This window comes from Megalops cyprinoides, chromosome 2 (genome assembly GCF_013368585.1).
Source record: "Megalops cyprinoides isolate fMegCyp1 chromosome 2, fMegCyp1.pri, whole genome shotgun sequence".
NCBI lineage: Eukaryota > Metazoa > Chordata > Actinopteri > Elopiformes > Megalopidae > Megalops > Megalops cyprinoides.
In genome coordinates this window covers 60018573-60044581 of record NC_050584.1, presented here as the reverse complement: position 1 = coordinate 60044581, position 26009 = coordinate 60018573, and the positions used below count along the sequence as shown (strand labels likewise).

General features: G+C 47.6%; 1 protein-coding gene across 1 annotated transcript in view; it reads right to left on the bottom strand.

Annotated features, from left to right (window-relative positions):
- Positions 1 to 5268: 5268 nt before the first annotated feature.
- Positions 5269 to 26009, bottom strand: part of LOC118773188 (enhancer of polycomb homolog 1-like) — a 35633-nt gene continuing 14892 nt past the window's right edge. The window contains exons 2-14 of the mRNA XM_036522014.1: positions 20664 to 20823; positions 13718 to 13863; positions 12789 to 12995; positions 11969 to 12117; positions 11087 to 11243; positions 10415 to 10576; positions 10229 to 10318; positions 9954 to 10102; positions 8604 to 8962; positions 7136 to 7254; positions 6883 to 7018; positions 5996 to 6401; positions 5269 to 5628 (exon numbers count right to left, since the gene is read on the bottom strand). Coding sequence (XP_036377907.1) covers positions 5556 to 5628; positions 5996 to 6401; positions 6883 to 7018; positions 7136 to 7254; positions 8604 to 8962; positions 9954 to 10102; positions 10229 to 10318; positions 10415 to 10576; positions 11087 to 11243; positions 11969 to 12117; positions 12789 to 12995; positions 13718 to 13863; positions 20664 to 20823 — 2313 coding nt within the window. The 3' untranslated portion in view covers positions 5269 to 5555. The remainder of the gene's footprint in view (positions 5629 to 5995; positions 6402 to 6882; positions 7019 to 7135; positions 7255 to 8603; positions 8963 to 9953; positions 10103 to 10228; positions 10319 to 10414; positions 10577 to 11086; positions 11244 to 11968; positions 12118 to 12788; positions 12996 to 13717; positions 13864 to 20663; positions 20824 to 26009) is intronic.

Below are 26009 nucleotides of genomic sequence, written 5' to 3'. Positions count from 1 at the left end.
GTGTGAACAGAATGCGCAAACAGGTCAATGCGTGGACGGTGCTCCACCCTGCCTGCCGCTGATTGACAGGCTTTATTTGACCCAGCCAATGGAGGGCGACAGAAAGGCATAGCTGTGTGATCATTGGCCAGAGGGCAGTGAGGGATCAAAGGAGGCCACGTGCCCCCCCCCATGCCCAGCAGCACAGGCCGGCCTCTGTGTGATGATAATCCACAGGGAAGACATACGTGAATGCCTGTCCGTGTCCTGGCTCCATATACGGTGTGTCCCTGGCCCGAGTCCCGCCATGCAAGCAGACTAGATCATTAACATTAATGAGCCGACATTAATTAAACCCGACCGGAGGCAAAGGATCACAGAGGACCGTTTGAACCCTGTAGCTTACGGTGTGGGCAGAGCTAAACTGAGTCACCTCAGGGAGGGGGCAGGGTGGTGCGTTTCCTTAAATATCTCCTCCTTGCCAGGGATTCAAGCCAATTATCCCCAAGTGTGGAATAGCAAGCAGGCTTGCACGCTGAAGATTGCGGGTTTGAATCCTTTTGGGGAAACGCTGTTGTACTCTTGTGCAAGGCACTTATCCTGAGCCAATCACCATCAGCGTGCCAACATGTCCGAGCGGCAGAGAGAGCACCAATCACCGACTCCCAAAGCCCTCGCTTCTCTGGGGTCATTTCATTCAGACAACCAATGGTCAATGTTGTTCTCAGTTTAAAAATGGATATTTTCATATTTTCACACATGTAAGCATAATGAATTTGGACCAAAGTGTCCATCAGTAGTTATCTTGTGCAAACACCAACACCAGCTATTTTTTTTTAAAGCTCATTGAACTTGCCTCTTTTTCTTTTGAAGCCCTCATTTCTATTACCTGATGAATTGACCCCCTGTCTGCTCTCCTTCTGCGAAACCCATGTAAAAATAAGCTGAAGTGACCTTTAGAAAGCTGATCTGTCGAGAAATTTCTGCTCATTAAAAAAATGAACCTGACACCTCTTTCAGGTGGCCCACGAAGGTAGGAGGACAGGATTTCTCTCACATTCTAACGTGTCCACGGCTCTTTTCTCTTCTCTCCGACAGAAATCGATGACAGTGCGTTTACCTACTTCTTCCCCCCCCCCATCGTTTTTGAGAAAGCACTGCGAGCAAGCGCTTCGTGAATAAGAAAATGAGTCGCGGGCCGCGCCGAAAAGTACCGCAAAACACAATGTGCGGTAATAAGGCCTAGCCTGAAGACGCCATTTGCTGGCTAATTTGCTAAGTCCTTTTCTCCGTCCGATTTCCCATTAAAGCATTATTGATGGAACACTGCACAGCAGCCCGGCTTTGGAGCTCTCTGCTTTGTGAGGAAGAGAGACAAATAAGGAGGAACAAAATAACTCTGCAACACACTGGGGAAGAACTACTTTGTGTTCGGCGTCAGTGTTATTAAATCAAACAGCTCCCGCTCACTCATTCGGTGCAGAAACAAGCCGTACGTTTCAATGGATGTAATCTGCTGTTTGTTGTACCCCCAACCAGTTATACCTATTATACGCCATATATGTCTCTCGAGTCTAACGCTTATTATTGTCAGACAACGGGACAGCGCAAGCTCCATCCTACCCAGCTGGAACCCTGCAGGGTCTTCACCTCGCGGTAGCCATTGAGGAGGAGAGAGGGAACGTGAGCTGGTTGAACGGAGAAAGCCACACGTCGGAATAGGTGGTTATTTTGTGGCTGGGAGAAAACTCGCACACACTGTCACCCTCCAGGATCAAGGTGTCTTAATTAGAGGGTTCACTGAAGCACTTTGTCAAGCTGTCATGACCCCGCTCTCCCTATTGCAGTCAGAAGAGTGAGAGAGCGTGGTTTCCCTCGTTTGGATAATAAAGACCAGGACAGAATCATTGTATTAAAGCTGAGAGCTTTATAAGGTTAGCGAGAGAGGACATTTTTTTTCCTTGCTGTATTCTTTTGCCAGTTATTTTTTTTTTATTGGGTACATCATTTTGTACCTCTCGACAACCTCTCACACAGAGAAAACAGTGGCGCATTCGAGGTCTGCAAGTACGCAGTGGCTTGCTGGAAAGCTCAGCTCCACTCTCTCAGCCGGGCACCTCTGATTTCTGTCCCAAAGCCATTGGTTTGTGTCGCTTTGACAAAGCCCCCCCCCACTCTTGAACTGTGTCATTAAGTTTCTTTTAGTCTACTGTCAATAACCTTTGCAAGTATTGACCTTATTGGAGTGAACACGCTAAAAGGTCTTTACATTTTCTGACATTGATACAAGGGAAAGCAAATGACAGCTGACAGACTTGCTGTTAACTGTGTTGAGACCCTTGACAGGCACTATATAAATCTAATAGGCTAATATATATATATTTTTTGCTTTCATCATTTGCAAAAATGTTTTCATGAGTAAATCATGAGTAATTCCTATGCTGAAGATGCTTAGTTTTCACGAAGAGCCCCATCTTTCCCTTAGATGCTCTCTGAACAAAAGAGAGCATCTAAGATGTACATACATCCAAGTCTCCTAGGTGGTGTTTGGAGCGAAGTGACAATTGCAAATATTTCTTGAGGTCCTTTCAGTTCACTCCTGATCACATGTAAAAATAGACTGACACTTCTAAAAGCTCCCATCAGACCCCGCGTTGTAAAATGAGAAGGAGAATGAATGAGGAGTGTGACGTTCTGAGGAGGGGGCTGGGAGATGCATCTCCCCAGCGTTCCCCGTGGTTGACTGTTAAAAAGTGGAAGTTGTGTAGGCAGCATCCTCCTCTCTTTCCCTCAGTGGGGAGCTCTTGACCTGAGAGCATGCTCAATTTAACAAACAACGCAATCATATTCCCTTTGCTTTTAGAGACATAATAAAAACAAATATACACATTACAACTGCTGTAAAACAAATATTCCTTTAACTTCATTCTAATTATTCTATGCAAAAACAAAAGTCAGAGAAACGGGACATTTCACAGCGTATTTTTCTTCGGCTTACCCAATGACAAAGCAAAATGGTCATTTCTTCTTACTGCTCTTCTGGCAATCTCCTCGATTAACTTGTTACAGTGTCCACTCTCTCTATACAGGCACTACCTGGAGAATCAGGGAGATCCCCCTTTTCAATCTTTTCCCAAAGTTTGCAAATGCAAAATGGTAGAACTCCAGGTGCCTTTGTCACCTTAACAACCTGTGTGCGCATGGGGGGGCGAACTTCTGGGAGGAAGACAGCGAAGTGTCCCTAAAAACACTCAAAGATGTGTCAGTTGGTCCTCAGCGACCAGTAAATCTAATGTCTTATACTGCTCCTGTTACCCAACAGACCAGAAATACAGTGGTTAAAACTCTGCTAGATGAACCGCCTCCAACAGGCCGAGGACAACATCTGATAGAGCCGCAGAACAGCTGCATTGTCATTTAAAAAGGTCATTTCAGTCACGTTTTCCAATCAAATGGAAATTAATATGCAAGGGGTCTTGCTAGCAACCAGAGCAGAAACTTTTTTTCCCCCAACTCCAGGTTACTCAGAGGGTTAATTGGAAGGCAGATTAATTTCAGCGTGCGTGTAATATTCGACACGGCGTTGTCATGGCAAAAAAGTCCCCTGCACGGTCTCGGGCGTTTATTCCCTCCCTCGCGCCTTGGTGAAGTCACGCGCCCCGGGTGTGTGTCAGGCTTTGTGTTTTTAATTGCTTCCAGCCCACAAGACCCGCCGAAACAAAGTTAATTTAGTCGCTCGGGGAACGCAAGTTACCGCACAATCAACAATTTTTCAGTAACTGTACAAGAAAGACAGCGTACGCAATCAATTCAAGATGGTCCGAGACTTAATTCGGCTGTCGGTTGAACAGGAAAAAAGTGTAAATGTTTTCCCCTCAGACAATTGTCTGCATTTGCAGAAAGTCTGAACAGGAAACAGGCTATTCATCTACTGCCTGCCCTCCCCAGTATGTGCTGTACAACTGCGGCTTCTCTCTGGGACAGCAATGAGAAACTGCTAGTTAAATAACCAGATGACTCATTCAGTTAAGCATTGTTTTTACCCACAAACAGGGAAGCCTATGCACACCAAAGGTGCCAAAAAAGAAAAAAAAGTGTGATAAGGAACATGGTCAGTGCCCCACCCCCTTCCACCCGAGATTTTACCACACACAGTACAAAACACACAAGACGTATGCTGGTCAACATATAATGCCCTGGGGTTTATTTTTATTTTTTTTGTGAGAGTTCTGTCACATTATTTTCATCTTCCAGGTGGGACTAGAAAACCTCAAGGATAAATTATGCCATTGGACTGGGCATTCAGATTCTGGTACTGACAAAAAACTACTTGTAGCCTTGTTCTGTACCATACTCTTCACAGAAGAGAGCTCATATTTCCAAAGGAAGGCACCCGATACTTGTGGCTCTGGCCTTGCAGCCTTCTGGAGAAGTTTAAAAAGGAAAAGCTGGCTTTTTTTTGTAAGAAATTGGAATGATGATACACGTACAGCAATTTACTGCCATTCATCTCCCTTATATCCTTTTTATGAACAAGTAACAAAAGAATGAAGTCTTTCAATACAAGAAGCATACAATCATTACCACAAGAACAGAAAAAAGATATAAAAATAACTCCTTTTTTTAAACATTTACAAAAGAAAAAAAAAGGGAATTAAAAAACCAAAAAGGTAATGGGGACTCCGTTTTATGAAAACTAGGGACTGTAATTATAAAAGCAGCAATGATTAAAAAAACCAACAAAAAAAAATAACAAAAAACCAAAAAAATAGTGCTTAGTTGATTGAGAAGCAGCGCTGGCTTCTGGGAAGAGACTTCATCCCTAGTTTCGTTACTTGTCTTGGGACTACATATATGGAAGATACCAGTATGTAAGAGATTTAACCCAGGAACAAACCGATGCCTTTAAGATCCACCCTGCCCAATTCTGTATGTATGTCACCATTATTTCCACATGATACACAGAAACCCGAGGAGCCCCAGAGGGAACCTAGTTTATGTTTCACAATATACAAAATACCGAGGAGTCCATAGCTACCTAACATTTACTACAGCACAGGAACCAATGAAGGTACAGTGTACAAAAAAACTGTAAACACAGCACAATAAATACATAAAACAGCAGGTTCTGCGCCATGCACATGATGTGATGACATATCTCCGCTATACAACTCTCACATCTCACTCTCACCACTTTCTATTTTTTCATTTTTTTTTCCCAAGTGCAAAACATCACAAATGAACAGTTTCTGTATTCAAGTAACATATATACAAGGGAGGAGGAGGAGGAGGAGGAGGAGGGGGGGGAGGGGGGTATTACAAATATGCAAGTTACTGTACATATAATTGCCATATTCATAATTTACAGATGTTGATTCCTCTTATTAACAGTAACAAATAAAAAAATAAACAAAAACAAAAAAATAAAAGCATGAGAGATGAGAATTGCAATTAAGTCCCGACAGTTGCCATGGAAACGCGACGCGCCGCATTCCGCCGTCCTTTGCATTCACAATGCTATGATGCATAGCACCCTAGATGAGTTCCCAAGCAGAGGTCCCGTACGCCTGACACTACTACGTCACTTCCATGGCCACTGTATTGTCCGCTATACTGTTTAGTGCTGGCTTTTCTTGTTCGTGATTTTCCCTGCGGAGACAAGACGAGACAAGACAAGGAGGCAAGGTCAGCTTTTCTGATACAACCCGTACACGTTTCTCTCCACGGCAAGAGGCTCAATACGAGGTCTCCTTCAGAGTCGAGGTCGATTCCTTTTCAGTTCAGTCAATTCAGCTGTTCTGATTTGATTAAGAAATGAAGTGAAATTCCACTCACTGACTGAAAAATCGCCCCATCGTTTGCGATCAAAATTTTCAATTCATGCACCGAATTACAATTCGCTGAACTCAAATGGGATCGAGTTGGAAACGACAAGCGAGAGCTGTAGTACCCTTGAAAGGGGCAAGATGAGACTCGTGGTGTGTGTGCGTGTGCGCGCGTGCTCGGGACGCCTCACCTCGGCACCAGCTCGATGGAGGACGAGGCTGTGACCTTGGGCATCTGACAGTTTGTAGTGGCGGCCAGCTTTAAGGCAGAGGGCGGAACGGCGTTTATAGTCCTGGATATGTGCCGCGCGTTCAGGTTGGCGATGGAGTTGACGGCGCCGGCCGGCGAGGGCACGCTCAGGCGGATGTTGCTCCCGATCAGGACCTGAGTAGCGGAGTTGGCGGCGGTCGGGGCGGCGGCGGCGGCGTGGTGGCCGGGCGCGCCGTGGGAGCTCGTCGTCTGTGCGGTGGTGGCGGGGGCGGGGCTGCCGCTGCTGTTGGTGGGCTGGAGGAAGGTGGGGCCCACGGTCGTGGTGGACTGGCTCGTGTGCAGGGAAGCGGGCGCCGTGCTAGTGAGGTGTAAGCCCTTGTATACTCCTGACGAAGAGTGGGAGAGCTAGGTTACACTCATTACATTACGCTGTTATCTCTTACAGACACTATGACTTATCTATTTATGCCGGATATTTACAGAGCCAATTGAGTGTTAGTTACCTAGCCCAAGGGTACAGCAGTAGTGGCCTGGCAGTTAGGAACCAGCAACGAGCCCTGGCTCTTACCAGTATGCTACACTGCCACCCTAGATAAGCCTACAATTTGAGCTTTTATTATCCATAAACTACATTAAATTATCGTCATTTAGCAGATTCTCTCATTCAGAGTGACTTACACAAGTTACAATTTTATGCAGTTAGGCAGCTGGGTATTTACTGAGGCAATAGGGGGTTATGCACCTTGCCCAAGAATAACTGAACCAGCAACCTTTCAGTTACAAGCCCTGGTCCGAACCGCTATGCCACACCACTGGCCGCTTACACTCTGCGTTCGTCATGCGATTCTGAATGACCGTCAGGCTCACCTGATGCCTGAAGGACGCCGTTGACCCCGACGCCCACCTCTTCCTTGGCTTTGAACGCCACCAGCTGGTCCGTCGTTACCAAAGCGGAGGCCGCGAACTGGGCGCTGACCGAGTCCAGCGTCTTTGATATCAAACCCTGGTGGGGGGGGGGGGGGGGGGGGGGGGAGAACAGGGACATCCAAACAGAGGGTGAGGGCGAGGCTCAAAGCGTGACGCGCGCCGGAATCCGCTCGCTGTAATGAAGTGCGCTGACCTGTGTGCTGTTGGCGGCGGACACGTTGTTCGCCTGCTGAAGTTGGATCTGCTCCAGCTGCTGCTTCTGCATCAGTGCCAGCTGCTCTTGATGTTGCTGGTATTGTTCCGCTGTGAATGCTGGGAGACGCGCACATTGAATAGAAAAAAACAAAAAAAACCAAACAGATTAGGCCAGGCGTGTTACACACCGAGACTGCTGGCAGAACCTGAGGAAAACGTGTCCGTTTCAGACGGCTTTTCACGACAGGGGTCTACAAAACCAAGTATCGGCAGGGGCGTGTGAGCTTGACCAAAGCAGTCGTCACGTTTCCAACAGAAAAACCACTGCTCAAACATGGGAGACTTGACAGAAACACAGTCATGTCTTAAACCCCTCGGCACAATCTGCAGCCAATTTACAGTTTTCACAGGCAGAAAAATATAACAAATCCTTGACCTCTCGACTTCCGCTGCACAGTCAGAGTGCTTTTAAAGCTGGGAGCTAAAGCGGGGAGTGAAATTTGCTGCCGCGGGATATACTTCTGCAAAACTCATGACTCGCAGGGGCAAAGGGGAGCTTATTCATGAGATGAGGAAATATTCATTTTGCCTCGTCCTAACACAGTTGCTGCAAGCATATTGATCCCGGAATCTCATCAGTGTGTTTCGGGGAGAAACCTCGGGTAGTGTTTTGGCTCTATCAACATGGCTGTCCAATAACCACCCCCCCTCAAATCTACAGAGCCTGAGAAGAGAGGGCTCTCCAATTTCAGTCCCAAGATTGCCTCATGACCCTTAAGACGCCTGCCTTCACTCCAGCATACAAATTGATTTCACTGAAAAAGCCTGCTTCCTGACACTCTCTATGAAAAACAAAGCTCTGTATCTGTATGGGCAGTGTCTGGCCTCTCAGAGGCCATGTCTAAGTGAGTTCAGTACAGTCACATTTCAGTTAAACCAGTAAAGGCTGTGGCACCCTGGTGATGGGGGTCAATTTGCTGACTGACCTGAGGACAGCAAAGAGAACCACTCCAGCTTCTCACAAGCATAGCAGGCCCCTCCCTGCATTCACTCACCGTGACCAATCATACATAACCTAATTTACTCAATCAGCATTTTTAATTGGCTGTCCAAACCGGGGAGAGGAGACCAGGGCCACATGAATGCAAAACATTCAGATGGTGCCACTGCAGGATTCAGCTAAAACCCAAGGCAGCAAAAGTTACTGGGAGGAAAACCCAAAACGCGCACTCATGAGCAGGAAAATAATGAAACGCTCCGTCTCACAATTTCACGCATGGAAACGTTTTCCAATTACTTTTAACGCCCCCCCCCCCCCCCCCCCCCGCATTTTAAAGCTGTTAAACCGTTTTGATTTCCTTTTTCCTAGAAGATCTTTAAAGGGTGAACACCACAGCTTTACCACTATCTTTGTCACACAACAAAACCCAAAGGAAGAGCCCAGAGCAGCCTGGGAAAGGACTCACCGGCGACGGGGGTGGAGCCAGGTCCGTTGCGGCTGTGGGAGGGGGTCCCGCCGGCCTGGGTCCCGGACTGGGCCGCGCCCGTCCCGGCGGGCCCCCCGTGCAGCCTCCGCGAGCAGGCGTCCGCGCGCTCAGGGTCGTGTAGTGGTAGTGTCCGGGGCCTAAAGTGTTTCCATCGACAGGATTTAATGTTCAACAATATCTGACTGAGGTCTGGAGGAGGAGGGTTTCCGTCCGAGGTATTCGTTTCTGAGGTACTGGCGAACGTGTTGACCGGAGAGTGGGGAGGGGAGGCAAGCATTTCCGGATCCAGCCCATGAAATACGTTGTCCAAGCCTGTGCGCGCTCTGTCCAGCAAAACCCTGCAGGCGGGAGACACATTACATTACGTTAGTGTCATTTTAGCTGACGCATTTTATCAGACTTACATCGGACATACTTATACAGCTGGATATTTACTGAGGCAAATGTGGTGTTAAGTACCTTGCCCAAGAGTACAACAGCAGTGCCCCTATGGGGAGCCAAACCAGCAACCTTTTGGTTATGAGCCCTGCTCCTTACCACTATGCCACACCGCTGATCATTACATTTTACATTATATTATTGGCATTTAGTAGACACTCTTATCCAGAGCGACTTACATAGGTTACAGTTTTTTTTTTCCCCCACAATGTTATCCATTTATACAGCTGGATATTTTACTGAGGCAACTGCGAGTTAAGTACCTTGTCCAGGGTACAGTAGCAGTGGGGAACAGAACTGGCAACCTTTCGGTTAAAAGTCCTCTTCCTTAACCACTAAGCTACACTGCCATCCTGCCAAATGACAGATCTGGTCAAAGCCAGCTCACCCACACCACACGCCATCATTATCAGAAAGCACATCAAATCCCAGGCCGCTGTGAGAGAACTGTGCTGTCGGGGCTGTAAGTGTTAAAGACGGCGATGCCCTCGCTCACAGCTGAGATGGCTTGCCACCTTGTGATGCATATATATTACTGCATTATCTCCTCCCGCACCGGGCCGATTTGTTTCCGCAGATTTATTTCTCTAGCTATTCTTCCAGGGGGGAGAGCAGCAAAATTGCACTTTGCGTCGCTTTCCCTCCAAATTAGATTGGAGACAGGGGAATATGCCCGCCTAATCCTGACAGCGGTGCATGAAACACAGGAGCTCGTCGGCCAAATCTGCTATGCAGCAGGCCTTTGGATCTATACGTTCAGACCAACACCAGGACAGCAGCTGGTCAGGTGATATCCTCCACCCCCCACCCAACCCCGTGCCACCGACAGAAAGAGCCTTAGCCGGTTATTCCGTCTCGGCTTGGAGCTCAAGTGGGATGACGGCCACTCACCTGCCGCCTCGTCCAACGCGTCGCCGTGCCAACCCCACACAGCGCCTGGGAACCGTCAGCGTGGTGAGGCAGTATCTGAAGCGGACGTCTCCCAGACCTCCCTCCGAAGGACTGCACCACGGCCAACTGCCACTTTGGTCCGACCGAGACTGCCGGGGGGAAAGGGGGAGGGGAGGGGTGGGAGAGGGAGCGAGTCATGCATTTGGCCACTCAACAGTGAGGCGGAACCATGCAGTTGTACAGAAACCCAAACCCACGCGCTGGCGGCTACCTACAGCGTAATATTGACAGCCAGCCTTCCTCCGGAAAGCGAAAGGGCCGTCGGGGTCATTCTCTTCCTCAGCTTCCGAGGATCCTGAATGAATCTAAGGACAGAAAAGAGCGGGAGAATGAGAGGGGAAAAGCCTGGGTGGAATCACCCATCATCATCATCATCACCGCCCCACAGCCTCCTCACGCACCTGGGAGAAGGGCTCGTCGTCGGAGCTGGGGAAGTCGTACTGGTTTAGGTCCTTAGCGTTGAATATGGAGGGCCCCGATTGCTGAGGCGCGGCTGACGAAGGCAAGACTTTGGGCTTCTTCTCGTACTTCCGTTTCGTTCTGACTACTTCCGTCTTCTCGGGCTGTGTGGGACAAGACAAAAGCTCGCCGTCAGAATAAAGACAGATGAACCCTTTATGAAGCCCTGGGCGCCCATAGAGCTATCATTCTACACTGCTGCTACCCTCTTTCTGAGTGCTTCCCATCTGCCTTTCTAAAATGGGACTAAATCAACGGCTTTGAGAGACCCGGTTATGGACCTTTGGTTGAAATGAGATCGAAAGTCAATGTGCTACGGCGAAAGCTGTGTTATATGAGAGTGCTGCATGCAAACACTTCAAAATGCACAAGCTTCTCCCCCCTCGTCCCCACTGGCTTCAAACAGCAGCCAGCTGCACGTCATTAGCCACCCTTATCTCCAAGACTGGCGTAAGCCCCAGATTACAAGCTTTTAAACGCAGCCCCGTTTTTTAAACCGGTCTGGAGGGAGAGGGGCCTTTTAACAGCGCGTGACGGGAATATCATGCGGGAGAACGTGCTGACAGATGGCCGGTGAGCTCCAGAGCGCCGCAGCGCCATCGCGGTTCGCTCACCTTGGCCTTGTACTCCTTGAGCTCCATGTGGTCCTGGAGCCTGAACTGGGCGCTGCTGGACAGGGGAATGATGGGAAGGGTGTAGGCCGGCTTCACCAGCGCTCGCTGGGCCAGCACCTCCGCCATGATCTCGCCTCCGAAGTCCGCCATGCCGTGCCTGCGGTAGGGGTGGGGGGGGGAGAGAGGCGGGGCAGAGGGTGCACCCGCGCGGTCAGTTAAAGAGGCAAGGCGAACGCACTGCCAGAGCGTGGAAGCTAACAAGCTAACGCTTGTTAGAGGGAAACCAAATCTGGCACATAGGGAACAGAGGAAATGGCTTTGCAGTTCAATTTCCACTGGGCATTTTTATCAGCACTGTGAACACGTGGAAGTGGAATGAATGGAGCCTCAACGGGAGGCCAAATTGAAATGTCACATCAGTGTAAACATAGTTAAAATAAAAACTGAAGGGGGAAAAAAAAAAGGCAGGCTGTGATCGCTACATTCAGATAAACCTGCTCGTTTCAGATATCATCTGTAGGCATGGCACTTTTCAGAGCTGCCTGTGAACACAATTGTGTTGAAAAAAATGCTATCCGACAACCAGACACAGGAGAGAAAAACACCAGCAAAGAGTTCAATAGTTACAAGCTGAGCCAAGTACTGGATGTCCATGAGCTCATTTGTGTTTGACCTTAGCGGGGAAACAAGGTTAAACCTAATTGATATTGCATGCAAATACCGAGAGCAGAAATATGTAGCCAATTAGCACGAGCAGCGGGGCTTAATGCAAAATACATCGGCATGGAAATTGCCCAGAATCGCCTCAGAAGGGATTACTGGGACAGCCATAGCGGCGAGCGGGTCGGTCACAGGGGCGCGGTGGACGGTGGCGGCCCTCACCTCTTCTCCACGATCTCCAGCGTGAGGTGCAGCAGCTCCCTCTTGCTCTTCTCCCTCCGCTTGATCATCTCCAGGATGGTGACGGCCCGGCTCAGGTCCCTGCGAAGCTTCAGCATCTTCTCGTACGACGCCTCGTCGTTCTTGCGGTTCTGCAAACCCGGGCAACAGCCGGTTACACAGGGTTCTCCCCAGCACTGCCATTCATTCACTCATTTGCATTATGATTAAAACGGTATGAAACAATCTCACAGCTGACGTCAGACGCCGGGAAGAGAGACAGAACACCTTGCAAACTCGTTTTGCTCACTGTTAGACCGCACTGATATGTCTGCACTAACGGTCAGCACAAATGCAGCTATTGGCTGGCAGGTCACAGATCACCCTGAAGCTTCTCTTGCTGAGTGGGGCGAGAAAAATAGCTGCATAGTATGGTCTCAGAAGATTAAAAAAGTGTGGAATTATTAGCATAAGGACTGACACAGTGATATTACTGCAGGGAAATGCACACTGATGCAGACACAGCTTCCCCTCTCTGATAGACGGCACATCTTAGTGACCAATGGCCTTCCCTTACTCCTGGGTAACAGGGCTTTGGTCCAATGAGCTGCGGGTAACGTTTAATGGACAAAAGCTCAGGACCAATGAGGTGGAGCTGACGTTTAACAGGCAGCGGCTCTGGACCAACGAGCTGCGGCAAACATTCAACGGGCAACAGCTCTGAACCAATGAGCTGCAGCTAACATTTAATGAGCTGCAGTTCTGGACCAGCGTATCGGGGCTGACGTTTAACGGGCGTGTGAACCGAGAGGGGGGGGGTTACCTTGCGCGTCTGCATCTTCTCGGTCCTCCTGCGGAAGGCGACGTAGGGGTCGCTGGTGCTGGAGCCGTCCCGCTTCTCCTGCTTGACGGTGGGGATGAGCGAGGCGCCCTTGCAGTTTTTCCGCTTGCGGGCCCAGTACTCGAACACCTCCCGGATCAGCTCGTCGTCCTCCTTCAGCAGCAGCTTGGCCTCCTGCAGGGTCACCAGCTGTAGGGGGGCGAGAGAGAGTTTTAATCAGCGCCTCCACCCCGCACCGTGGGGGAACACACCGCCGCCGCACATGCACTCTCCTGGTCAGAACACCCGCTCCCAAAGCCCTTTCGAGGGGGGCGGGGGGCTTTTCACTCGCCTGTGTGCCTGTTACATCAAACACTCTCCTCGCGGGTGGTTTTTCCAAATTACCTGTTGACCGTTTCCCGAGAACTATCATTTTGGGCTCCCTGCGCAATACGTGCTGATGATGACAATTGTAAGGTACCGCTTCCCCCCCCCCCAGAACGGGGTCCCGAAGTGCACTTTAATCAAGCTACAGCGCACGGCGCTGGCTCGAGCTTCACTCAACCCCCTCTCTCGCACCATGGCTGACAAAAACAGGGAGCACGGCAATTGCTCCGGGTGCTGTTCTACGGTTTCTCACAATTACACATGATAGAACCCCTTCCCACACAAGTGCAGCGAAAAAGGGTGCATTTGTGAAGGGCTCTTGACTGCACCCACAGTAATGGTTGCGGCTCCAGCTCCTCTAGCCATGGCAGTGAAGTGACCGCATATTAAGGCACAGACCCATTTAACGCGCAGTGTGGGAAAGATCAGTCCGTCTGGGCGGGTCTCCTTCAGCGGCCCTCGTGAAACAGTGTTTGCGTGGGAGAGGTGTCGCAGGCTTGAGAGAGGGCACTCTCTGCGCACGGCATCGGCCAGAGTCTGTTTACCTGCTGCCCGCTGCCCTTCTCCAGACGGTCGATCATCTCCTCGAATTGCAGGGGGCTGATCTCCATCTTCTTCTTCAGCTTATTCACAAACGCCTCATCCTCTGAATCCAGGTCATAGTCCGGCTGCTCTGCATCCAGGCTGAAGGCTGCATAGGGCGGGTGAGAGGATGGGAGTTACATTACATTGCCATTTAGCAGGTGCTCTTATCCAGAGCAACTTGCATACAGTAGGTTACAATGTTATCCATTTATACAGCTAGATATTTACGGAGGCAATTGTGGGTTAAGTACCCTGCCCAAGGGTACAACGGCAGTGCCCTAGTGAGGAATCGAACCCTGTCCTAGTTACACACCCAAAACACACTGATGGGACCACCATGCGAACACACGTAAATGCACTCAACACTAAAGCACGCATCCCAACTCAGAGGGCCCACCTTAAACACTCCTGCATCAAGCTAGAGTCAGAGAATCAGAGATTTTCTCAGCCCATCCACATGCAGTATACAGTAGGGTTGAAATAATGCTTCCCTGGGACCTATGCTGCTACATTCAATCAATTTGAATGAACACACAAGACAATAAATAGACAATAACGAGACAATAAATACTCAACACACAACGACATCAGACTGAAGTGCACGCCCATGTGCAGCTGTATGTTTCTACAGTTCCAAAAAACTGACATAGCGAACTGCATCTACTTATTCAGTTGAAATGATTACCCATAATCACCATTGCCAGAAACTGCTCTTGTATGTATTTTTTTAAAAACAGAAGGTGACCCAATATGCAACTTTAATTTAAAAATATAAAATATCACGGCAATTGAGAGTTTTGAACAGAATGCCTCAACATAATAGAAAACATTCAATCCATTCACGACAGCTTAATAGAGGTTACATTTCCTCCTTGTGTTCGCCCACAGCTTTGATGGCACCATTCTTTAAGAAGTGACTGCTGACGCACTACTTCCTTTGCTAATAAAGTTTTCCATCGCAAACAAAACATTACAATTAAGTAGCAATGAAGGGTGAAATGTTTTGATTCATTCTGAAATGATGTCAGCTGCATCAAACAACCATCAGGGGAAAAAATAAATGCTCTGAATATACAAAATGACCACGTACTGAAAGTTGTGCCCTCTTCCAATACTCACAATTACTCACAGGCTTATTTCATGGTCCCTGAAATAAAGCCATTTCACACATTTATTTATAACTTTGCAAATGCCGAACCATCAGCCAAAGTAATAACTTAATTTCACATCTAATTGCCATATATCTAAATATTTTGACACAAAGCGAAGTGGGCCGACACATTTACAACTTAACATTAACAATGTAATTTTCAACATGTCTGTCAGAGTGGACCCTTGAGCGTATTCTTTGCTGTTTTTAATAACTGCCTTTGTCCATTCTGCGTATCTAAGTGGCCTATATACAGAATCACGCAGTTCTGAGACAGCCTGGTTTTGAGCTTTCAAGGCTGAATAACAGGGTTTCGATGTGAAGGACGCACTTGTGCAAACCTCCTGCCTCCACAAATGGGCCATAGTGCTGAACTGTAAAATATGAAATCCTGCATCTGTCACTAGCCAATATTCCCAAACAAGATCCATCCAACCATCATACATCTGATACACAGGCTTTCATTGTACTTGAAAAACTTGAAAAAGGGAAATAAACCTGCTATGGCGTGATTTACACTGGTCTGATTTCTTTACCGTAGTCACAACAACATGGACTGTTATGTGAAGAGCATTTGATTTGATTTGTATGTGAACATTTAGCAATGAATTTGCTAATTCAACTAAAAGTTCTAGCCATCTCACGAACTGCAGAAGTGGCAATTTAGCCAGATGAATTAAATAAACCCTTTCTGCAACAGCGACATGACACGACTTGCTTGCACAATCCTTGAGCAAATACATAGCTAATGTTAACTACTAGCTAATTTAGCCAATTTAGGAGGAAGTTACAGCAAGCTGATGAAAGACATAAATGGGGCTCACTACTCAGCCCATCAGTGAAATCTCCCAAATTCAAACACAGCATCCATCTAGTAGTACTAGAGAACAACTAACCAGCCATTGTGTCACATATAACCTAGCCAAGCTGTCGCAATGTGATGCGAGTTAGCAGGTGGATGCCTCACAGATACACATAATGTTCTGGAAGCGACACATATGACAGCTTGTCTACTGCTCTGCGGCTCAGCGCTTCAGACAGCAGAGGCACCAGGCCTTTCCTGAACGGCCTCGGCGTGTTCAGCAGCCACGCTTCAGCCATGATTTAATAAGAGATAAGCTTTCATGGCAGACAACACACTCCCGGAAAATTCATACAACAGCCATCTTGCCGCCTCCAAAGTGGCGACTTTGTGAATTTATCTGCAAATATACGACGAAGCCAGGATTCACCAAGCATATGCTTGTTCAACTTTTCGTCACCCCTTTCTTATCGTATGAACAGCGATTACATGCCTGGCTCTTATGAATTCTTTAGAAGGACACATTACAACAAACCAGTGAGTTAATGAAGAGAGGTTTGGCAGTCAACAATACAAACAGGCATTTCCCTGAAATTCACAAACATAATAGAAATAAATGACTAAGGGCCATGTTTTACACATGAGACACGAAACACTAGGTCTAAGGTCAGGGTAACATGTAACCCATGCCATAATTAAATCCTTGTTGCTAGGTTCGGGACAAAATATTTTTTAAAAAATTTGATCCGATGATCACTGCACCTACTCCAGAGGGAACACAATTTTCCAGTCTAATTCCTTCTAGTGCTCAAAGGAAATTGGAGGAAAGCTCTCACTGGGGGAGCGGGTGTTTGGGGGGGCTTACGTTGCAGTAACCAACATGGCTACCATTGCAAAATCATAAGCTACATCTAAAAGTGAAACTTCATTTTGGTAACACCGCATTTTATTCACTATTCAAAAAACATACAACTTGACACATATGAAGAATGTTCTCATTACATCATCATAAAGTTTCAGCACACAAAAACAGGGACACATTAAAACTCCCCCCTCCCTCCATCTTTCCATAAAATCTGAGATTAAACGATCCGGGGACAAAACAATACCCATCAGATAGCGAACAGCAGCTGCATACTACTTTCCTGCTATTAATACACACGCTCGAGCACCGCATCATCAAACCAGTGGGGTCTGATCCCACCCATGGGGCCAGTCATTAGCATTTTAACAAGCAACACCAAGACATGCATTTCCAATCTACACCCTTCTAATTTTAGCAGATTCGGTGCCTCTCTATAAAGCTATCGGAAGCAGAACAGGATCAAGATGACAACATATCTACTCTGCATTAAGTGAGATTTTTGCCACCGGAAGGATTTGTAAGGAAAACAGAAGCACAGATGGCCGCTGGGAGAAAAATTAATGCTTTAAACTGCGGGCTTCGACGGGGAGCTCCAACTTTTCTGCACATGAGATGACATATGAAACTGGGGAACACAGAACAGGACTGGTGACTGTGATGAGACGGCAGCCCACAGAGACTCTGCCACCTCTCTCCTACTTTCACTGAAGCTGCTCACTCTTTCAAAATGCTGAAGTCAGCACGCGCTAACCACAGGCCAATATACCCTCAAGCTTTGATAAATTATTCTTGCCTTCTTAAAACAATGAGACAGGAAAGGCCTGATCTTCCTTGACAGGGTGTTGTGCCTTTCAGATTCACGCTGACGAAAAGCCAATGGTAGAGACAGTATGCATTAGCTGGGTAAGAAGGGGCAGGTTCATAACAGACATGAGTGTTCAAACAGACGCATCCAGGGAAAACTTTCCACACCTGTATTTTACATGAGGATTCTCACTGGTTACTGACCTGTCAGTCACACTCTCACTCACACACACACACACACACACACACACCCCTAGTGAAAGGTAGAGAAAGACAGAAAAAGTGGCGTGTTGCCACAGTAACTGGATCAAGGTAACCCTTTCGCAGGAAGAAATAGCCCTAGGCTGAGTGATTATTATCTAATTTATGATATCGCAGACCAAACTAAAAACGGGCACCTCCAGTTTACTTTGTAGTAAACACGATCCGTCCCTCAGGCAGGCTCTTCCACATCCTTAAACTTAGCTGCTCTTCCAGAACACGAGGGAGGATAAATCTGCCACACCTGGACACAGTCCAGCTGGAACAACGAGCCCGTTTCTACCCGCTTTCGATACACCACTTCAAGCGTGAACCACTCCAGGGGCCTCACTGCTTAGCTTTGATGAGGTTTTCCTTTCTACTTGATCTATGTTTAGAACACCATGGCTGAGAATGCAGACCTCTATATATTAATCACATTTTTGCACCCCCCCCCCCCCCCCAAAGGGTTTCTGAGATGTGAGCGTCTTGAAAGGTGCTAACTGATTTATGGAAGTGATACAGAACCCCACACCGCAGCCACCCACAGATGAATATGAGTGTGAGAGTGGGCCTCAAGGCTGCACGCAAGCAGCCTCTGCTTAATAATGCCACCAGTCTACGGATTTATTAAACAGGGCCTTGTGCCCCCATATTTCAATGAAGCCCCACAGTTAACCACATGCACTACTGACGCCTCAAAAGGAAGATATCAGAGTGATATACGCCACTGTAGGTAAGATCAGCCTTTCAGGTGATTGGACACAGCAGGCCGACAGTACATCATAAGCCAGCAATTCGCACTCATTACTGCACTTGAGAGCTGGGCCCTCCGCTGAATGGATGACCTTTCTTAGTGGCAGACACTGCTGGAACCTCGAAACACAAGTAAAAAGTTACTTGATTCAAAAGCAACTGACAAGATGGAACCCCCCTCCACACTGTTAGTTATCAGTGTTAGTAATCAGCTAACTGCTAGACTCCAAGGTGACTTTTCCCCCTTTATCACAACATAGTCTTTTCCTCCTTAAGTGCAACTCATCGGCAAGGGAACTTGCGGTTTTGTAGACCATTTAAAATAGTGCACAGTACAACAGACTGTCCACGCAACTGAAGGAGCCTCCACACAAAAAAAGAACATACTGCTTTAATAAAATGTTTGGGGGTGGAAGACGAAGACAGAGAGAGAGAGAGACAGGGACACAGCTGGCATTTCCAGCGACAGCTCCTCTGCACACACCAATCACAAACGGACCTAAGCAAAAATGCTACTAACGCCTCATTTCAGTGACTGACATTTACTGTTAAACTTGATTACTGAAGAACCCCTGAGCCCGTTCCACACCGTCCCTATTTGCCTGGGCAGCAGTGTGGCATAGTGATGAGGAGCAGGGCTCATAACTGAAAGATTCTGGTGCGATTTCCCGCTGGGGCGCTGTTGTTGTACCCTTGGGCAAAGTACTGAACTCACAATTGCCTCAGTAAATACCCAGCTGTATAAATGGATACAACCGTAATCTGTTAGTCACTCTGGATAATAGCACATGCTAAATGCAATAAAGTAATGTACACTGCCACCACTCTGGGTCTCTTTGTCCTGCTGTGAATCTGCTCCTCTCATACTGCAGTTATGTCAGGAAAAGCTGCTGTTGCCAAAGGGCTAACAAGGCTATAATGCTACAACTGCTGAATGAATAGTTTTTGGAAAAATGGAAATTGCAGCGTATGACCATGAACAGACACACAAAACCGCTGGGTTTAACTGCAGAAACAAGAAACAGAGCCAGGTGACAGACTAAGCAAATTCAGCATCTTCAGGGAATGTCAGAAAAAGCCCCATAAGCACCGAGAAGCACTCCGTCCGCCCTGAGACGGAAAGCCTTCGCTAATGGCACCGCATGGAACAGACCACATGCAGGGTCTGTTATCAGGAAGTGACACAGACTCCCCCAGATGGGACAGGGCTGAGTGACATGACTGTGCGCTCTGATGTCCGCTCAGACAGACAGCGGGGGGCCGTCAGGCACACCTCAGTGCAGCCTGCAGCGCTCACACAGGCAAAGCCAGCCAGCTGCCCCCACACTACACATGCCACGCACACCCTAATGTGCATCATGCACAGCCTAGACTCTCCACCGTATGGCAAACGACTCCATACATTACCGCACACACACACACGCCCACAGAGCCTACTGGTCATTAACAGAGCCAGCCGTCTCCACCACATGGCCTACAGCGCAACGTGTACCATCACATGACCAAAAACGCAGGCACAGACACATACGCATACGAGTGCATACGGCTTGCTGTTCACCACACATAGTCTACAGCCTCTACTGCAAGGCCGAAGGCTCAATCGGGGAACACGTACACACACACACACAGCTTACAGATCATACAGCACTAACTACGGCTCAACACATGCACAAACAGCTTTCTACTCATCACACAATACAATTTCATCTACGCATGCACTCAATTCTTTCAATTCAAGGTCTCATATTTTGTACACATTCCAAGTCTGTTTTACTGTAGACTTCAGACTGACAGCCTTTAATCTCAGAGTTACGAGCAGTTCCATGTTCGCAGAACTGATAAATCCTGACACAAGCTTCCACCAGAGTAACGTTAAATCCCCCACAAAAATCACAACCTCGTTGTGAATATGTAAATTCCACAATACATACTCATTTCAGCGTAGCTATCCCGTCTGGACACAAAAGAAAATGTGGAAAATCAAATGGCCCATTGTACAGCAAGCACTTTCAAATGAAGACAGAGGATTGCAACAGCGGGGTGGATTAATATTCAGCCATCAAAGTGCAGAAAAGGCTAGAACCTACACAAGTGCAAGGCACTCAGTTTTGCTAAGGTACGTCTTTTCTGGTGAGAAAACCTCAGCGTCTGAGGCACAAACGGCCAGGCCGCAGGACTGAATCCACACAAGAACACAATGAAGCAGTGCACCCGTCTCTAGCCATCCCCCAGATGAAACGGGGAAGAAGAGGCGGGCGGGGTGAGCGCCACCTTCCAGCCAGCACTTACGCTGTATGTGAGTAAGCTGCTTTGGCATCTTGAACTCCCCGGGGTACAGAGACTCGTAGTAGGCGATGTTGCTCTCCGCCTCGGGAACGGGAATGACCATGTTATCCCGCTTCTCTCCATAAACCTGCTGTGCAGAGATGGCCCGCTGGAGATGGTGTTCCTGCAGGAAAGAGTGAAAACCACATTAGGACTCAAACGGCGGCCTCCGTTTCTCCAACGCACATCCTCTTTGAGGAAAGGTACACATCAACAAGCAGGGTGACAAATGGTCTAATTCCACTAACTCCATGTTGAAAATAATCATTTCCTCTTCCTGCCATGAATCTTGCGGTAGATGGTGAATCTACTTCCTGTCCAAATTTTTCTTGGCTTCAACAAAGAGCGGCAGGCATTACTGGATGACCCAACTGCCTCTAGCATTCTCGCTTTTGACATTCTGAAGATTATGACCTGTCAGCACCTACATGATGGGGGGCGGGGTCAAACAACCGAAAATAACTGCACAGGGCTTCTCAGGCCGGCATTTCTGAGTTCAAAACGCCTTCCCAGGTCAATCGACTACATAGTTCACGAACAAGCTGGAGGCCGAATCCATACCAAAGTTTCCTGACGAAGTCAAACAGATGCAGCAGCGAGTTTGCCGTTTGCCATTTCCCATCTTGGCTTCAAACATGAAGCCCAAACAGCAGATCATTCACCAAGTCAATGCAAAGTCCCTGCTCATCTCCAAGCAATCGTCACCTAAATGACTGGGCATAACGCTCCCAGCACCACACAGGTGCTGCCTGCCCTGGTAAAGAAACGGAAGAGGGCTCAACGTGGTGGTGCTTTACGGCCGTTTGCAGCCAAAAGAAGAAAAATTATCTGCAAACCTTCCACTGTGCTGCAAACCTACACTAAATAACATTAACATCCTGTACTATCTGCAGCTCTCCCTGTGCAGTGTAAATAAAGCACACTGCCAGTCCACCACTCTGGGCAAGCCCACCATTCTGACACCAAATCTCCTTCCATTACAACGATGCCAACGGATGGACCACGTGAGGGTGGGAATTTGGGAACAGGAAAAATCAACGCTGTCACAATGCCAGCCCAGAGGGATGAGAGTTTCCCTTTTGTACTAGCTGATAACTTAACTTCTTAACCTTAATTAAGATGACTGTACGTTGTATGTGTATTTTTGAAGACACTGCAACATGAGAAATGCAGCACATAGAATGTTAACATCTGACAATTTCGAGAGTTTCTCTTCTGGCTTGCGAATCAACTCATTTTGAGACATGAGTGAGTGTCCCTGCTTGGCTTCAGTAAAACAAACTGCTGTCAAAAAAGACAACCAGTAAACACACAATACCTATTTTGTTAAAATATGACTCAGACCCAAGACAAAAATGAACCACATTACTACTCCCTTTAGCCAGGTTTACCAAGCCAATATCTATTTTTTGGTACCAACTTCATTGAAAGGCTAATATTTACAGGCCAACCTCAACTAGAAGATTAAACACTGTTGTATGGCCGCTAAGATTGCTAGCCTCATACAAGCAACAAAATACATCATGACAATCATTAAAAACATTTTAACTGATAAACTTAGCAACCAGCATAAATGTTTCTTGCTGTGGACAGACAATGCATGTTGCAGCCACAGTGCATCTCAATAAAGTAACAAGACCAGAAAACACCAACTCTTTACCAGCCACAGATTAGCCAGGTCAGACAGTTCTCAGCAGTGAAAAGTCACTATGGCTCAGCACCTAAAGAATACTGAAAAAGGAAAGCACTGGACCCAAGAGCAATCACTGACACCTTTAGGCAGCCATCAAACTCAGAATGATTCAACTTCTGTCTTTACGATGAGCCCCTACACGTTTCTATATGGCTATACAAAGAGTTGAAGATTTATTGTCTGTCACCTAGAACCGCACGGTTTAATTTCCCATGTCATACAAAGATGTAAAAATTCGAGACCTACCTGGCGTCATGGGACATACAGTACAATCTTAAGGTGACATGAATTTCATTTTTATTTCTGAGCGTGTACGGTTCTCCCACAGCAAACCAATCCTCTTAAACAACAGCCAGGACACCGCAGGCAGAAGTCAGTTGAAAGAACTATTAATTCCCAGTACACGAAAGTGTGCAGGGTTGAAATTCTGTCCTCCAGCCATAAAAAGCACTTATTTTTCCCCACATGGAGTCAGCGTGAAGCAGAGATTGTGCAGTAAGACCACCCCCACCCCCCCAAATTGGGAGCAGTCAGATGTGGGCGGGGCTCCACCAGCAGCCTATCGGCACGCTCTCGACCGCCGGCGGGCCTGCTCCACTTCCCCCAGGGCCTGCAGAGTGCAGACACGCTGAGGCGATGTGGCTAAACAGCACAATCCACAACACCGTGATAACGCTAATCCAGCATCTGCACATGCAATCAAATAAACACTGCTAAGCCAATGTTTTGACATAGGGAATTAGGATGGGAAAAAAAACCCACTGATCTCAATTGCTCTTTTACAGCAGTGGCATTGTGGTGGAGCACAGGCCCGTTCCCTGATGCAATCACCAGATTTACAAACGAAAACACAATATAACTCCATATGGAAGTTCTCTGGGTTATTCTAAAGCTAGTGTAGGCGACATGAAAGACGGTTTTCTGCTGATGAACACTGCTACAAAGCGCAAACAACCACACACGCATGCAAGTTTTTTTCTGGGGGCAACGCAAATGGGAAAACAAGTGGATACTGGAATCAATGGTGGAAGATATGATGGCAACGTTGGTGTGAGCAATATTACTACTTGCACACACCTACGAACGTGAAAAAGCAGGAACTATATTAATGTTCCTCATGCTAGGCTAATACGCGTGTAAATCTGACAACCAGCATCAGTGCAGTACAGGAACGAGTCCTTTTCTTGACACACACATACGAATATAACACAGCCCAAAACCAGGAAACAAGCACAAGCTTGTTTACAATGGTACTTTTGCCGCTTCCATTCCTTACACGCATTTTTAACACAAAGAAGTCAAGCGGCTGGAAAGCCCAGTTCGCTGTTCCTTCACAGAGGTGTCCGAAGTCTGCTTGCTAAGATACAGCAGAGAAGGGGGCTCCAATTTGGAATGATTCCAGCGTGGGACTTTTGCGCACAAAGGCCGTTTATGACGCCGTTTATCACTGCTACTGCAGATTTATGGGCGCTGCTGCCTTGTGGCTCGTTACGCCCGCTCTGCACGGGTTACCTTGGAAAGCGCACGGAGCGCACATTTTCACTCGACTCATTTAGGCTTTTTGTTCACCTTGTCATTTTGTTCCTATGGAAACGTGAGCCTTAACGCAAGCTGCCGTTGCACATGGTGGTACTGCGAAGGGGAAATCGGCCATTACAAGCCCTGGACATGCATCGGAAATAAACGCATTCTGGCTTCCAAAAAAAACGCATTTTCACTGGAAGTTTGCCGATATGCTGCCTCATATGGAAGTGTGACTAGTAAGTGCTCTCCATTTGTTTCGGTATAGTATTTGCCAAAGGTATCAAGTGTCCCTTAATGTGCCAATTTAAAAAAAATCCCATTTGCACGAGAAATGGCTTGAGTGCTGTTACAACACACATCATAAACGTGTTTGTTAATCTCTAACGGAGCATCAGCCGTAATTGTGAAGTAAATGACTCGACAGATGGCTACTCGGTTAACAGGAAAACCAGCCATTCATAATAAGGGTTAACATGCCCCTTACAAATGTTTGCACATGTGCAGATTCTGGGATGATCAGCAATATCTGAAGTGATTCATCTTGGGTTTTACTTAAAATTTGATATTCAATCATGATTAAAACTCATCGCAGTCATTTTTTCTGCATTTCAGCAGGCATTTAAAAACTGATTTGTCAAATGAAATGCATTCTTAAATGTAGGTTCTGTAAAATGAGTGGTTACAACATGCATAAAGTCTATTCATCCGCAAAAACTGTACAACGGCATATCAATTTCATTAAAAACCAACAGTGACCACAGGACACCTCGTGTAATACTCAAAATGTCATTTTAGAAGAAATAATCTGCCTTTTAAAGCATGCAACCCACACCACAACAATCGGCCTAGACCTAAGGCCTAGCGCTACACACTAACGCACTGCAAAGAGTGTATTCTCTTACAGCCAGAACGCCTTGCACAGGAACTACTCACTTCCCCATCTCCCCAGTGCATACATCAAGTATGTGGAGAGGGGGAAAAAAAAAAAAAGACCCATTCATTTGACCTGGCAGGACCCATCCTTAATTGTGATGTACTGAGCTGTTAATCAGGACAGATTCACACTGAAGCGCGTGACTAATTCGCTGCAGGCCCCGCTGAGGAACAGAGGGGTTTGTGACGAGCCGAGAGGTAGGAGGCCGGCCGCGGTGCGAGCTGGTACACCGTGTGCCGCTGGCAGGGGCCCACGAGCGGGAGGGCAGAGCGGGCGCACATGGCGGCGAGAGAGAGACAGAGAGAGACAGAGAGAGAAAGAGAGGCTGCACATGGCCTGGCAGGGTGTGTGATGTCAGAGGGGGCAGTGTTTACCCCCACAACCGTGACCACCCCCCCCCCTCATTAGCCCGAGAGCTTGTATACACACGCACACACGCGCACACACGGACGGACACACGGACGGACACACGGACGGACACACCTGTTTTGGCCAGACAAAGGGAGCACTCAGCTCTGGTGTGTTTGTTTACATGGCTGTGTGTTACAGAGTGATGACACTTCCTGTGTATGCACAGATGACCGTGTGCAGTGCTAAGATGAGACCACAGGTCTGCTGGCTCTGAGCTCTTCTCTGCCTGCTTGTTTTTCCACTCTGACTAGGTGCACTCTCTGAAGATGGGACCTGTGAAACTGACACATGCCAAATCAACCGGGGGACCTTTTATTCCTGACCGTGACCTCCACAAGTCAAGCTTCTCCTCAACATTGCCTTCATAAACTAAAAAGACTGAAAGACCACAGAGTGGATGGGTGAGCTAAGATTGTCAGCTAAGATAGTTCTACCATTCCTTATGCAGCTGTCAGTGTCACCTGGTAGCAGTGAAACTTTGCGTCCCAGACTCTCCCCCTCACATTCACACACATACGTTAAGCCTCTTTTGCATGTTCAGTGATCCTAGTGTAAGTCTTCACTCGCTGCTTCCTGCAGAAGTGGTAGCTGTGGTTATTACTCTTGTGTGTAATCCTACAGCGCGCATTTTCTATTCTCATTCTGAAGAGAAACTGTCCGGGAGACATGAATGGACTGCACCCACTCACACATCTGCACGGCCAGCTTCTGCTCGCCTGAGGTGAGAGAGGCCGCGCTGTGGGCCTGT